The 15,387-nt window shown below is 35.5% G+C and overlaps 1 protein-coding gene across 1 annotated transcript in view; it reads left to right on the forward strand.

Moving 5' to 3' along the window:
• Positions 1 to 2,064: 2,064 nt before the first annotated feature.
• Positions 2,065 to 15,387, forward strand: part of LOC120633583 (probable aminopeptidase NPEPL1) — a 259,058-nt gene continuing 245,735 nt past the window's right edge. The window contains exons 1-6 of the mRNA XM_039903834.1: positions 2,065 to 2,252; positions 3,068 to 3,231; positions 3,924 to 4,103; positions 4,377 to 4,551; positions 12,740 to 12,909; positions 14,017 to 14,244. Coding sequence (XP_039759768.1) covers positions 3,076 to 3,231; positions 3,924 to 4,103; positions 4,377 to 4,551; positions 12,740 to 12,909; positions 14,017 to 14,244 — 909 coding nt within the window. The 5' untranslated portion in view covers positions 2,065 to 2,252; positions 3,068 to 3,075. The remainder of the gene's footprint in view (positions 2,253 to 3,067; positions 3,232 to 3,923; positions 4,104 to 4,376; positions 4,552 to 12,739; positions 12,910 to 14,016; positions 14,245 to 15,387) is intronic.

Consider the following 15,387-nt stretch of genomic DNA (forward strand, 5'->3'; position numbering starts at 1 on the left):
ACGTGTAACTACATTCCACACCATCTGTGGCGCAACTTCTTTTGCAGTTCTGTTGATAAGTCTCTACTGCCGTTGTAATACCATCGTGTGCAAAGCCTCTTACTCATTTAATTAAGTGTATTTTTTGTAAATAATTTCATGATGTTATTATTTTTATAAGATTCAGAGGGAATTTGGACATTATGTAATAATGTTTGTACTTTTAATCGTGATTCCAGTTTTTAATGTAATTAAAATTATATTGAAATAAATCACTAACAGGTTTATCAGCACTGGTTTTATTTTCCCCTCTTATAAAGCTTCTAGCTGTGCCACCAGTTTTAAGTTCATTAACGACGATGTTAAAAAAGTCATCATCTCTGGGTCCAAAATCCACGGTACTGGGCCGCTTGTTCGGCTCCCTGCGACTTCAATTCAATTTCCCCATACAAGCAATAATTATCCACATGCTTAGTTGGCAACATTAAAATTTAATGTGACGTCAGTCTTTCTAGAAAACATTTAATAGGGTACTGAAAAGATGATTACGACAGCGTAGCTGTGAAGCTGTCTATAGTGCCCTTATGACAGCAAGACATCTATTCTGATCCTTAATGCATAACTACCTACATTCCACTATAGTCGTAAAAATGTAATAGGCCCGTTTTGACATTTGTCATCGCGACGTAACTAGTTATGGAACCATAAGACTGTACTCGATACTCACGATAAATCAATTCAAGTTTGTATCAGTACTAGATTGATATTATTATGTATTGTAAAGTGTTCGTTCGTTCAAAGTATTCCTTTAACTTCACAACCAATACGCGTGACTGGCTGTTGATTATACGTCCACTTTTCAACATGTTGAAACAGAGTTAGTACTATATAACAACAAACACAAAAATCGAGTCAAATCACTATGTTTAAATTAATGTCCAAATTAGAAGAGCCATAGTTAACGTAATAGTAAACAATATATATCAAACTTAAACGAGCGCACAGTCAACTTTACAAGATATGGAACGAAAAATTGCGCAGTGCGCGCGGGGACGCTTCAGTCATGTGCCGCTTGGTCAGATACATCATCTCAGACTCATTATTTAGAACCCATTTTGAGAACCAAGCTTATTCTTTGCAGTAAAGATAACTACACAATATTTAATTTCGATATTCAGTAAAAAAATGGTTACAGCTCTAGTATAAAAAAAAAAAGACTGAGAACGTAACTGTTTTCGAAACGTTTCGCAACAATTATAAATTGCATGCTACTATGAAGTAAGCGCAAAAAGAATACTCGCGATATATTCTTTCATATTATTTAACGTCCCAAAAAAATTTACGTATTTTTTAAAACACTGTATGTAATTGATTATTATTTTTTTGTTTCCTTCAGTTTCGTTCCAAGTTACATTCTATGGTCTTGCACAAATGTCAAAACGGGCCTATTACATTTTTCCGACTATAAGTGTAGTAATAACCAATGAAAAAATTGCTTTTGAGAAAAATTAAAACTGGTGGATGAATTATGTTTAGTTTCACAAATAATACCGCTTTCAAAGTTATAATATATAAGTGTTAGCGGTGATAACTGATAGCCTGCTGGTTAGGGCTTTGGACTCGGTAATCGGTTGATAATAACGACCTTAAAATTTCAATTTTTCGCGCTGTAAATAAGCAGTACAATGCCGTTATAAATTGTACCTCATAAATTGATATATCCTGTAGAAAGAATACATTAAAAAAAATCTTTTCCTGCGTAATAGAAACGTGAGTAGTTTTAAATCCTTACATAAACTGTTTCGTTTCTAATTGAATTTTGAACATAGATACACGACCCTGTTTTTGATATATTTATACATTAGGTATATGATTTAGGATGACACTTTGTGGATGTTGTGCGGTGAAATACCATACTTTTTTCTATGGAAAAGAATAAAGAAATAAAATTGACAAGTGACATCATTAAAAATTCTGAACGCATCAGATTATTCAGAACATGGCTGTACGGTAACATACCTTTGCCTTTTACGAATGCGAAATAAATAAGAATAAAGAAAAAAAAATACCTGTCTAAAAGTGAACTTAGTGATTTGGCAAGTTATCATTGAATTTTATTTAAAATTATAGCTTAACTTTGCATTTTCTTCATTATATTAGAAAAAAACATTTGCCATTTAGTATATGATCTAAATACGATGTCAATGTTGTCCTGATAACAATATCGCAGTGCACTAGATTACAGCAAAGTGGGTGGATATCGGCGTAACTTCGTAAGTAAATTTAAAAGTTACCGGTAACTATTTTTACCTCGTTTGTTTGTATTATTGATACGGTTTAGTGTTATGTAAGTAATTATGTGGACAGTTAGGCTAATAACATGCAATCCTGCTACGTTTCATCGCCTCGTAATGAACTTTGCAGGTGAATGACCTCTGCGGAGTTATATTTGGTTTATAATGATATTTTCCGTTTAATAGATTGTATGTTTATGCATTTCGGTGGGAATTGAGGTTACATAAAATTATTTATTTGTGTTTACAACTGGTTTCAAACGTGCGAGCAGACAAACATGCGAGATTCTCTTACTAGACCCATTTCCCCACATTTGTTTAAGATTGAGGCTGTAGTCCCATGTAAGGCTAGTGCAGGCCTCTTTGCTTGTGCTCTAGCAGCAGGCAGTGCTGGATCTAGACTATTTGATGCCTTAAGCATTTCAGACCTGTGGACTCCTATTCATTAGTATACAAGTATCATTCTTAAAAATGCTATCATATTTATTAAGACCAGATAAGTTCTTACATACCTTAGAATATGTACGAAAGACAAAAGAGAATTGTGGACTGTGTTTGTTACCTATGTAATACAATTAAAACACCTTGTCTAGTAAATATTTTTTAAGTTGTGTTTATTGTGCCCCCTAGTGATGTGAATGTGATGCCCTAAGTGCTTAATTTGCTTGAGGGCAACAGCACATGTTTCAGCATTTCATCTTTTAAACAAGCTCTACTTAAATAAGAGAAGAACATAAAAAATTTTAAGCAAACTTTCCCTTAAATAGAAAATAATATAAAATTTTGTGTTCCAGTAAGGAGAATGTCTCACTCTCCAGTAAGCATAAAGTTCAAATGGGGCTTGAGTGCCTCAGACCCGGAGCAGAAGCCGGTGCTATTTGTAGGTCAGGCAGCCCACCTCTCTGCCCTGACCTGGCAGGATGTTCGCTGCAAACTGGAACCTAAGGTTTCAGAAGAGGTAACTATTCTAAAATATTACCAATTTAACTATTTAACAAAAAAATGGGTTTCAGAGAGTACACAACTAATATGATACTTATCAAGACAGATTACACCAACATACAGATATGGATATGCACTCAGGAAATTTATAAATTCATAACAAGAAGGCACCTGATGTCAAATGGTGGCCATAAACAACTAGATCACTCAGTGTTGGTGGCTATTGAGGAACTTGTTATTACATATGCTCTATAAATAACCCCATCTTGAAACCAAGACAAAATATCTCACTTAATATCATCCTCAGATGTCTTATCCTACATTCATAAGTGCACAGTTTGTAATAGGAAATTGGATATTAGTTAAATGTCTTTACATATTGTTTTGTGTTTTGAATATTTCATAGCATGAAACTATTATCCAATAATTATTATTTTTAATTTAAAATCATCAAATAATATTTAAACAATTTATGAATGTACACTATTACTTAATACACAGGTGTTGCCACAACTCTGGCCTTATTGGTTTAGGGTTTTTTCCAGCTGGAACTGAGGTTTTCATCCTCTATTGCTTTTCTGGATAAAAAGCATCTGTGGTGTCCACCTGGATGCAACCTATCTCTTATAAAATTAGTATCAAATGTACCTGTTCATCTTTATCATGATTACCCTTTGTTCCTTGTGGTCATTATATAACGTGTTGCAGGCTTGGCGGCGTGGTATAAACGTAGCCTCGCCTGGGGAGCTGTGCGAGCTTTGGCCTCGCGCCGCATCTCTGGGCGTGCTACCTCCGCGGCGTTCTCGGCACGCGGCGCCTGCACGCTCTCACGCACTGTCCAAACTCGTGCGTTCGGGCTTACGCTCCTCAGCCGACGAGTTTGTTGTGGTGAGCTTTAAGCTTCTAGCTGTAATAAATAACCAAATCTAAATTGCTTTATATAAATTGGTTTATTTATATTCACTTTTGAATCTTTCATACATACTGTTACCATTTTTCTTAATATTATATATATATCCTCTTTGTCTATAATATTATATATATATTATTAGTGTACCTGATGTGTCGACCGTCAATTTTTATTATCGGTTACACAAATTCTAAATGCTCGATTTGTTATGTAACCATATTCAAGCAAACAAATAACCTCTATCTTCCCAGCTGGTGTGCCGCAAGCGCGACGTGCTCGCCAGCGCGGTGGCCATCGCTCGCGCCGTGCCGCTGTACAGCGCGCGCTCCGGGCCCGCGCCGCTGCCCGCCAGCCTGACGCCGCCCACCACCCCCGCCGCGCCCACCAAGAACACCCTCACCGTGGAGATACACATCTCGCAAGACGGTAAGGACTGAGGGTACCTAAGCACGCAACTCCAACTTTTTGTAGCTATGCGCGTGTTAAAAAAATATAGGATGAAAGACCAAGGTATTCAGATATTGAGTTCAATACTAACAATGTTCAGGATGGCACTTGGATCTTTCATTAACTAACAGTATTATTGAAGCTAAATACCTAGTTTCTTAGCAGTAATTATTTATTCTCATGACTATTATTCTTCATTACTATTAATGTATTATTTTATAAAAGACGCCTGGCAGGAAACTCTACCGTTGCTCTTTTATTCAATTAATTAAAACAAGATTTATAAACACAATGACAACATTGTCATATGTTATAACGCTAGGCCCTTTGATACAAGACATATTTTAAGACTGGTCAAACATAAAATTTTTGTATAAAATAATGCTAGGGCTCCACATATGATACCTAAATAACCCAAAGAATGAGATATACTTATCTTATGCAACATCAGGTGCAACCATAGTACCAACAACTTTTAACAACTCCATCACCAGTACATACAACTCTTGTTTCGCCACAACAATATTTCATTAAGTATATTGTTTCCATTATAAATCATTTATTCCCAATTTGTAACGTTCTTTCCACAATACTTTACTTAATCTCCTTTTCTGAATTCATTAATTTAAATTCATGCTAACTTTTCTTTCCCACCAATCTATCTTGTCAAACTCGCCATAGATCCTATACTTTTCTTTGACAGTCTACTATAGTCGTAAAAATGTAATAGGCCCGTTTTGACATTTGTGCAAGACCATAGAATGTAACTTGGAACGAAACTGAAAGAAACAAAACAATAAAAATCAATTACATGCAGTGTTTTAAAAAATACGTAAATTTTTTTGGGACGTTAAATAATACGTAAGAATATATCGCGAGTATTCTTTTTGCGCTTACTTCATAGTAGCATGCAATTTATAATTGTTGCGAAACGTTCCGAAAACAGTAACGTTCTCAGTCTTTTTTTTTTTATACTAGAGCTGTAACCATATTTTTACTGAATATCGAAATTAAATATTGTGTAGTTATTTTTACTGCAACGAATGAGCTTGGTTCTCAAAATGGGTTCTAAATAATGAGTCTGAGTTGATGTATCTGACCAAGCGGCACATGACTGAAGCGTACCCGCGCGCACTGCGCAGTTTTTCTTTCCTCATCTTGTAAAGTTGACTGCGCGCTCGTTTAAGTTTGATATATATTGTTTACTATTACGTTAACTATGGCTCTTCTATTTTGGACATTAATTTAAACACAGTGATTTGACTCGATTTTTGTGTTTGTTGTTATATAGTACTAACTCTGTTTCAACATGTTGAAAAGTGGAAGTATAATCAACAGCCAGTCACGCGTAGTGGTTGTGAAGTTAAAGGAATACTTTGAACGAACGAACACTTTACAATACATAATAATATAAATACAAACTGATACAAACTTGAATTGATTTATCGTGAGTATCGAGTACAGAGTCTTATGGTTCCATAACTAGTTACGTCGCGATGACAAATGTCAAAACGGGCCTATTACATTTTTACGACTATAAATGCCATTATTCTATTTTCAATATACTATCAATGAGTATACAAACTATGATTTGTTGATATATTTAGTATAATCATCAGGTTTATCATAAATAAAGTGCTATAATTCCCTATTTCCTAACACGCGCTTGTAACGAAGAAACCTGCATGCCTGAGTGTTTTCTATAATGTTTTCAAGGGTGCGTAAATAATAAGAATAGTAATAACGCCCTGACTCCCGGCCGTCTGGTCTCCCCTGCCGGGGTGCAATCCTACGCGCGGTGCAAATATATATTTATGTAATGTATATTTAAGTGTATAAATCTCTATGTATCTGTTTGGCGTGGCTGAAAAATTTCCAGAAACCGAGGGTTTCATGCTTGTCTTACAGGATCAAGAAATTGATACCAACAACTACCAGAAATATATAATACGTAGTCCCAACATCAGCGATACATGCAGACACTGCCGCGCAGTGGGCAGAAATTCGAGCTTCTCTTTCATTCTTCTTCATCTTCTTCTTCTTCTTCTTCTTCTTCTTCTTCTTCAGCTTGCGGCTCAGGTTCGTCTGGTCCCTGGTGTCACGTCGACCGGCTACGATCTATTGTGACGCCGCTGTCTAGATCTCCCAGCTAGCGTTGGTCGCCTTCAGGAAAAGCAGCACTTTCCTTGCTGGAAGAAGTTTAGCATCCTCTGGTTGCATTATGTGCTTCCCCAAAAGAGTGCTGCGTTTATGCATCAGCGCGGGGCAGGAACAGATCAAATGCAGCGGCGTCTCCGCAGCCTCCTTACAGAGTCTACATAGATCTGCGTCCTGCAGCTTTCCCTTTCATAGGATTGTTTAAAAATTTATTCCTTATTCTGACAGTTTGTAATATACAGTTTTGTTGTCAACATAGAAATTTTGCCGACTTCGTGACAAAGCCATATGACCTTTGAGCTTGACCCCGACCGTCCCTGTTTAGAAGATATGAAGGAAATAAAAATGCTTATTTTGGCGTTATTGTTCTATGGGGTAGTGAACCTCAAAATACAGTTTTGCTAATTTTTTTATTACCCTGAATTGTTACCTGGTATCTAACGATCCCATAAAACTTTTTACCTTGACACCGACCCCCGTTTAGAAGATATGAAAGAAATAAAAATCATTACACAAACTATTTGGACTTAGAAATCAAATGGCCAGAGTTCAAGTAAATATCGACGAGTTGATATTATCGAGAATTGATGAATTATCGTGTGTTGAGGAGAGTTACGAAGATGCCTCAAGAAGTATTTTAACCGTAGCAACACCAAGCACGTCAATGGAATTAGCTGTGCCCCATGTTTCGACGTAAACAACTGCATTTTCTCCTCGAAAAGCCTTTCCTGATCTAAGTCGACTTTAAAAAAGAAGAAGGGCTGAAGATATTCTCAGTGAAGGTTTTGATACTCTGGCTTATGCTATGGCCAATAAAGCTGGTGAAAATGAAAACCAAAAGGACTTTGCTGAATTAGAATTATTTGAAGTATTTAATTAAACATCCTTAGGATACGCCAATGTTTCGAGCCTGCCTCAGTTTGAAAAGACGTACTTTTCCTGCTGATAAGGCACTGGTTATGTCAATATCACTCGAGATATGAAAATGACAATATATTACATTAAAAAAGAAAACAAAATATATGGGGGTGATATGTCCCCATCATATGGGGCTTTAACAAATGAAAAGAAAGTGCTAGGTAGAAAATGACAGTATGGTGAATCTGTATGGTGTAATTTATAATTTCCTCAATTCTTACACTCCAAACTAAACAGATCTTCGGCAATGCGCACGTTTCGCTCCGAAAACTGAGCATTCTCAGGAGATGTTGACTTTACAATGAATAATTGTTAAGTATTAGAGTATACGGATGCTTTTCGCGGAGTATAGCAAATTAAGCTTAATTTTCATAACACTGCGAGAAGATTTTTTGCCATTCCCGAAGCAACTGCACAGATCACGGGTGTTGGCGTAGAGCTCATCCGAAGTATTGGAGTGATTCTTCAGGTAATATCATGTGGAGAGTTTGTTGACGTGGAAAAGTTCAAGCAATATTGTGCTATAACTGCACATAGATATGTCGAGCATATTATCCATAATATGCTGATATCATCTGATCCATACCTCTCTAGCTTTAGATCTAAAATAATTCAGTTTTCAACGTCTTTTAGATGAAGCCAAATTGTTATTGTTATTAACTTCTAGTGCAGATCAAGAAAATGAAGAGTTTGTAAATGTAGGAAACCTGTCTGACAGTTACATTGACTAGTTTAATTGTGTTTTCCGCTATCTATAGATTTAATTTTATCTAACTTTTTAGTAAAGGTTATGTGATCGGATTGTGTTAATCTTATAGATGATTCTTTTGTTGTTTTTTTTTAAATTACTAATCTATAATTAAACGGTCCTATTACCATATACTATTTATTTAAACATTATTTTTAATCGATAATGTGTTAACATTCGTAGTTACGTTATATTATGGTGAACATCATATTTAAATTTGTTTTTTAAGAGAGTATTGAAACCAAAGTTGTAATTTTAAATATATCTTTATGTACCTAATTTTTGTCATCTGTATCTAACGATAAAATGTTATTTCCATATTTGAAAAGATAGGTTTTTTTATCATATAAATTTTAATTAATGAAATGCTTGAGTCACGGACAAGAACTAACTGTTTTATTCATAAGGTTTGTATTACATACTTTAAGAAAGATGGCGCTACTAGTTTCTTAATCTATGATATTGACGATATAATACAACACCCCCATCGCAAAATACATTAAACTATAATAAACTAAATAATTCAATACAAACTATGCCTAGACGCCACAAAAATCTATAATGTTTTACTAAACATAAACTTTTGGTTAAAATGCCATCTGGAAAAACAGCTGTTGGTAAATACAGAATCTCAACAATTTTTATTCATTTTCACAGTCACAGCGTTAATTAAAGTTTATCACAATCTGCAAGATCTATTTCCACAAGTAAAGTCCAAGAATAACTTGCGAGAAAACTTAAAATCACTGGGCCCATAACCTTTAATAAATGAAACGCTTGAGTCACGGACAAGTAACTGTTTTATTCATAAGGTTTGTATTACATACTTAAGGATAGATGGCGCTACCAGTTTCTTAATCTGATATTGCCGATACAAAACAACATAAATACTGTATCTACCTACTTGAGAAACAAATCCCCTAATCACGCTAATTAAACAATATTTGGTCACACCTGTGATATAACAATGGATATTGAAAGCAGGTAGACTTGAACTATTGTTAAGTTAGGTAGTCGAACATATAGATTAGTGACTAATGAACGACTTCTATTATAATACTTAATACAATAACGTTTTATTAACCATTTTTACCATGAACACATCTAAATATTATTTTTTCATAAATTCAAGGTCATTCATAAGGTCAAGGTCTTGGGTAAGGTTATATGGGACCGTGCGATCGGAACAATTCTGGATTAAAAAAAAATTACAACACTTATTTTTTGAGGTCCACTACCCCATAGGACAATTACGCCCAAATAAGCATTTTTTATTTCTTACATATCTTCTAAACAGGGACGGTCGGGGTCAAGGTCAAAGATCATATGGTTTTGTCACCAAGTCGGCAATAATACCTAAAGGTATCAGCCTAAACGAGCAAGACTAAAAAAAGTTATGGAGAAAACAAATTTAATTTTCATACATTTGAAATATACAAAGTAATTTTTTTATCGTTTATAGTCTAAAAAACACTTCGTATACTTCTAACTGTCAGAATAAAAAATACACTTAAAAAAAATCCTATGTCAAAGTAAAACATTACTTATATGGCACTTTTGATGCGTACATTACGTGTAAAATATAACTAAATTCGTCAACTTAAAATTAAAGCTACGAGGGTTCCAAACGCGCCTTGGTCTAAGAAGCCCATAACAAATTTAGCCGGTTGTTTTTTTTGTTATCACCATCTTACATTGTCACTTAAAACTATTAAAGAAGCAACCTGGTTAGAGCAATAGTTTACACCCAAGCATTTTTATCGTCGACATAGTCCTTAATACCTTTTCTATAAGCTTATGAAAGGGAAGCTGAAAATTCTGTCTATTGTTTGCCGTAACAGTCCAGAGACTATAAAGCATATTACCGGCGGCGTGCAAATCCATGGCACAAACAGACTACAAGCACCGCCAAGTGTCATGATAAAGTGGCTGCAATAATTCAAAAGTATTTAAATTTATGACGCAACCGGACGCAACAAAACGGAATTAAATCTCTACCACAAAACAAAACTATCTCCAGTTTTTATCAATTAATGAACAATTACATACATCGTCAAATGAAATAGTTATTCTCCAAAGGGGGGACATGTAAAGAAACCCTCTTTTCTTGAGTTCGTATATTGAACCTTTTTTAAAGTCACAAGTGCAGAACTTCTTTTCTCGAATTCGTATATCGAACATTTTTTAAAGTCACCCTTGCTTTTTACAGTCATCAGTGACATTTAAAAATATATATCGGAGTTTGTTTTAACAAGAAATTATTTTATTTAAAGACCTGAAGTGTTTGAAGACCTGAAGGCTTTAAATGTTGTTTCTTGCATTTCCAAAGGTTAGTGAATATATTTAACCATATAATTATTGTAATTGGTAAAATACTTTGTAATCTTGTATTTTCACAGAAATGCAATTTCGTATATATTTCAACTACCCATTGAAGGGGGGTACCCAGTGAAAATAAACACAACTTTAGTATTTAATTATAATTTATCTTTCTTTTTTCTTATTTCACACTCTTTGTTTTCACGTCTTTCCACCTTCCCATCAACTCGCCGAATCCCCCGTCATCCTTTTCGTCGATCAATCACCACACCGCCACCGCGGGTTGTTGCTCGACGTTTTCCTGCATCACCGTCATTGGTTAAATAAAAGTAACAAGTTCTACATTCTTAAAGTAATAGAATATTTTTAAACAATAATAATTTATATCGGATGACGGTGATATAAAATCTATATTTAACATAACACCATTGAATGGTGATAAGTATTATAAATATTATTATATATATTACGTAGACCCAACACAGTGATACATACAGACAATGCCGTTGCAGTACAGAGAATATACAGCATATAACCGGCGCATGTAAATCCAAGACTACAAGCATCGCCATGATCAAGTGGCTGCAATAATTCATCAGAATTTAGCTTGGTTATATAAAATTTATAATAAGGTTCTTTCTATGATATTAATCCGAGAGCCTTATTATAAATGCCAACTACAATAAGTCTTAGAAAATAATAGCTACAGGATTTACTGGGATAGAACTATAGTAACAGATAAAACTATATACAACAACAGACCAGACATAACAATTCTAGATAAAGAAAATACATCAGTTTATTTGATAGACATTGAAATCTGTAACACCCATAATTAAACCACCACCTACACCGACAAAATCTCAAAAAACACAGATCTAGCCTTAGGAATAAAAACACAGTGGGAAATCAATAATTCCAACACTATCTCTATAATTATTTCATCCACAGGAGTAATGCCTCACATTCTCCACGCAGGTCTAAAAACACTAAATATACATAACCTCATGCGCCTGTCATGACACCGGCATTCACACCGTCTCACCCGGAACACAGCAATGCTGTTTGTCGGCACAAATTAGCTTGGCGGCAGTGACGTGCATTTCATACAAGCACAAAAGCAACACTCCTACAGAAAGTCATATTAAACACATGTCGACTGGTGCAAAAGTGTTTAACACGACTTCCCTGATTTTGAACCTGGCTGATGGCTGCGGCACGTGCTTTGTTAATTATACTTTCTTAAAGAACAGATTTAAATTTAATACAAAATAATAATAGTAATAATAAACATTCTTGCAAATAAATGATTAATATAGTAGTAGTAGAGCTTTTTGAAACAGAAGAATAATAATAATATACTACGACAATACACACATCGCCATATAGCCTCGAAGTAAGCATATCTTGTGTTATGGTACTAAGATGACTGATGAATAATTATATGAATAATATACATAAATACTTATAATATATAGATAAACACCCAGACACTGAAAAAACATTCATGTTCTTCACACAAACATTTCCCAGTTGCGGGGCTCGAACCCGCGACCTTGGACTCAGAAAGCAGGGTCGCTGCCCACTGCACCACTTGGCCTTCATAATACGAAAGATAATTTGACCGGGGAATTTCTGTCGCCATGCAGTGGCGTGCACAGGATTTTTGACCTGGGTATGCATAAAGAAGGAAGATAGTGTGAGATGGAAGAACTCTTCCCGTCCCGTCTATTATTACACAAACATTATTTGAATATAATTTCCACTTGTACGCCAATGCTCTGTTTATAAAGCTGTGGGGGAAAAAAACTCCAGGGAAATAATTGTGTCCTGCCTATTCTAACTGTGCCGGTCTGAGAGATCTCACAAAAAACTTAGCTTAGCATTTGCTTATTAATCACTAAAAAGCATTTGACATTCATGAGTGAATGAATGAATACAATTTTATTGTACACCAAAGGTTTAAAAGCAAATATGATGAAGTCACTGCTTGGTCCGCCAATAAGTACTGTTCTATTCCTCCAGAGGGCGACTCCGAAGAGGAGGGCCTCGAGCAACTGGAGCCCGAGCTGCTGGAGAACACGCTGTCCACGGACGAGCTGAGCACGTTGCAGGACGTGGCCGACGCCACGCGCCTCGCCGCGCGCATCACGGACACGCCCGCGAACATCATGGACGTGGACGCGTTCATTGAGGTCAATATACAGACAAAGAACCTTATTGCTAGTGACTTGAAGTTCATAATCGCGCGTGGCAACGCAGCGTAGGTAACAACTCAGTTATGCCGAGAACATGTTACACTACTTAACTGTTACATAACTTTTATAATTTTTATTAGTGTTTTTACCTACACTTGGAGGAATTATCAATTCTATAAATTTAAAATGCATATAAAAATTTTCGGAACCGACAGGATTTGAACCTGCGACTCTCTGGCAATCGCGGCCTGAGCGCTTTCTCCAATTAAGCTACGGCTCTCCTACCGTCGATGCCGAAATTAGTATATGCCTTTTACATCAGTATTATAGCGACTGTAGCGTCATCTAGTAGGAATCTAGTGGGTTTTTATATGCATTTTAAATTTATAAAATACATAACTTTTATTTATTAGCTATAGTTTTCTCAGCTCACGCCAAATAACTCATTTTATGTCCAGATTTCGTTATTTTATTGCAGATTATTGCAATGTTCTTCTAAGGATTTCTAATTTATTAAAAAAAAGCTTTCTGTTGGTATAAAAAATGGTTAAAATTCGTCCCAAACAAACAAAAAAATGATTCCACTCTAAAATACCTTAATTATATTGTAATAATGTCGTCTAATAAGGGGTATTAAAACACGAGTGTTATAATAGTATCACATGAGTGTTTTAATTCCTAGCTATAAACAGATGCATACAAGACTGTATCAACTCCCTTAATATGAAACCTCTAAAAGATTATGAAACAGTAAGCCTAATATAAAATACATCTAAAATATCTGACGGTGTGCCGTCAAAACTTGAATCGCTAATTTTTATAAAAATATCGAAAAAAAAATGGAATAACCTACTTTTTTTTTTACGGCGCGCGGCTTTCATTTGTGGCTCACGCTTAAATGACACTATTCTTTGTTTTATCGAGCAGTAAGAAATTGGCTGTCTGCGAGAAACCCTTTGCTTACATGGGATATAAAAAAAAAGGAATGTTATAATGAAATTCAGTACAACATCATCTGTTTAGATGATATAATGGTTATTATGACTTTGGATTTAAGGCTTGGGAGTAGATAAAATAAAGAAAAATTTCACCTTTTTTTTCCAGGAGGCCTGCAAAGTAGCAAAAGATCTGGATATCGCAGAGCCGACGATCATCCGCGGGGAGGAACTGAAGGAGCGAGGCATGGGAGGCATTTACGGAGTGGGCAAGGCGGCAGTAAAGCCGCCCGCGCTTGTCACACTCTCGTACAGCGCCGCGGGTGCGACAGAGACGGTCGCGTGGGTCGGCAAGGGCATCGTGTACGACACCGGCGGCCTGAGCATTAAGGCACGGGTAAGATGATACTATATAATGTTAGGTACATATCCCTTGTTGATATTATTAAAAAAAAACCAGTAAATACAATGTAGTAAATACAACAAGAAAAACAGTAATTACATTACAATGTCATTTCACAATAAAATAAATGTCAATCTAATGTATGCATTTAAAATGGAGCCCTGTGAGTGTGCGAACAAGATTCGGGGGCGAACTTGTTATTGTCATTGTTAAATATTTTCATTTAGAAAGTCGTTCATTTGATAATAAGCTTTCTCCAGCAAGTAATGTTTAAAGGATTTTGTAATTATGTTTATACTTTTTTCTTTTGTATGCTCCAGGATTTTTTGTCCATTTTTGTGCGGTTTGGGCCGGTGCTGTGGATTTTAAATTTCGAGAGCGGTAGGACCAAGTTCTGTTTGCGCCGCAATCTATCGGGGCATGTCATGGAGTATTTAAAAATATTCAGGATGTTTTCTTACGTATTTGCATGTTTCTTGCATGTATATGCTAGGCAGGGTGAATATTTTTAGCGATCTAAAATAAGGCGCTCAGCTATCCTTGTTGTTAATATTTTAACAATACATAACAGTTGATGTACCTCTGTACTATTTCCCCATGATAGGATATTGCGTACGCGAAGTAGGCTAATTTAAAATCCAGCCTCCATATTTACCAATGGGGAAAACCCACGGGGTTCGATTCGATTTGACTTGGACTCTCGGCTATTATTACACAAACATTATTTGAATATTATTTCCACTTGTGCGCCAATGCTCTTTCTTCTTTAAAATTCTTTTTGTTAGTTTCAAACCACAGAGTAATGAGTTTGTCTTTCGCCTGATTCTTGATTTATTTATGGTCTGTCAAATGTACGTTATAAACGTAAATTATGATGCCCCGTTGGCTGATGCCTTGTTGCGACTTAATTGGTGAAATTGGCCCTAAATAAAGTAGTATTTCACTTCTGAAGGAGCAATATATAAAAAACAGACAATTCTTTTTGGTAGTTTTGAACCGCAGAGTAATGTTAGAGGTGTATCTTTCGCCTGATGTTTGATTTAGTGATGGTATATGTTATCATAATTTACTTATTATGATAACATCCCGTTTGTTTTTGATGCCCCGTTAGCTGATGCCTTGTTGCGAGTTTAATGG

The sequence above is a fragment of the Pararge aegeria genome, chromosome 1 (assembly GCF_905163445.1).
Source record: "Pararge aegeria chromosome 1, ilParAegt1.1, whole genome shotgun sequence".
Classification (NCBI taxonomy): domain Eukaryota; kingdom Metazoa; phylum Arthropoda; class Insecta; order Lepidoptera; family Nymphalidae; genus Pararge; species Pararge aegeria.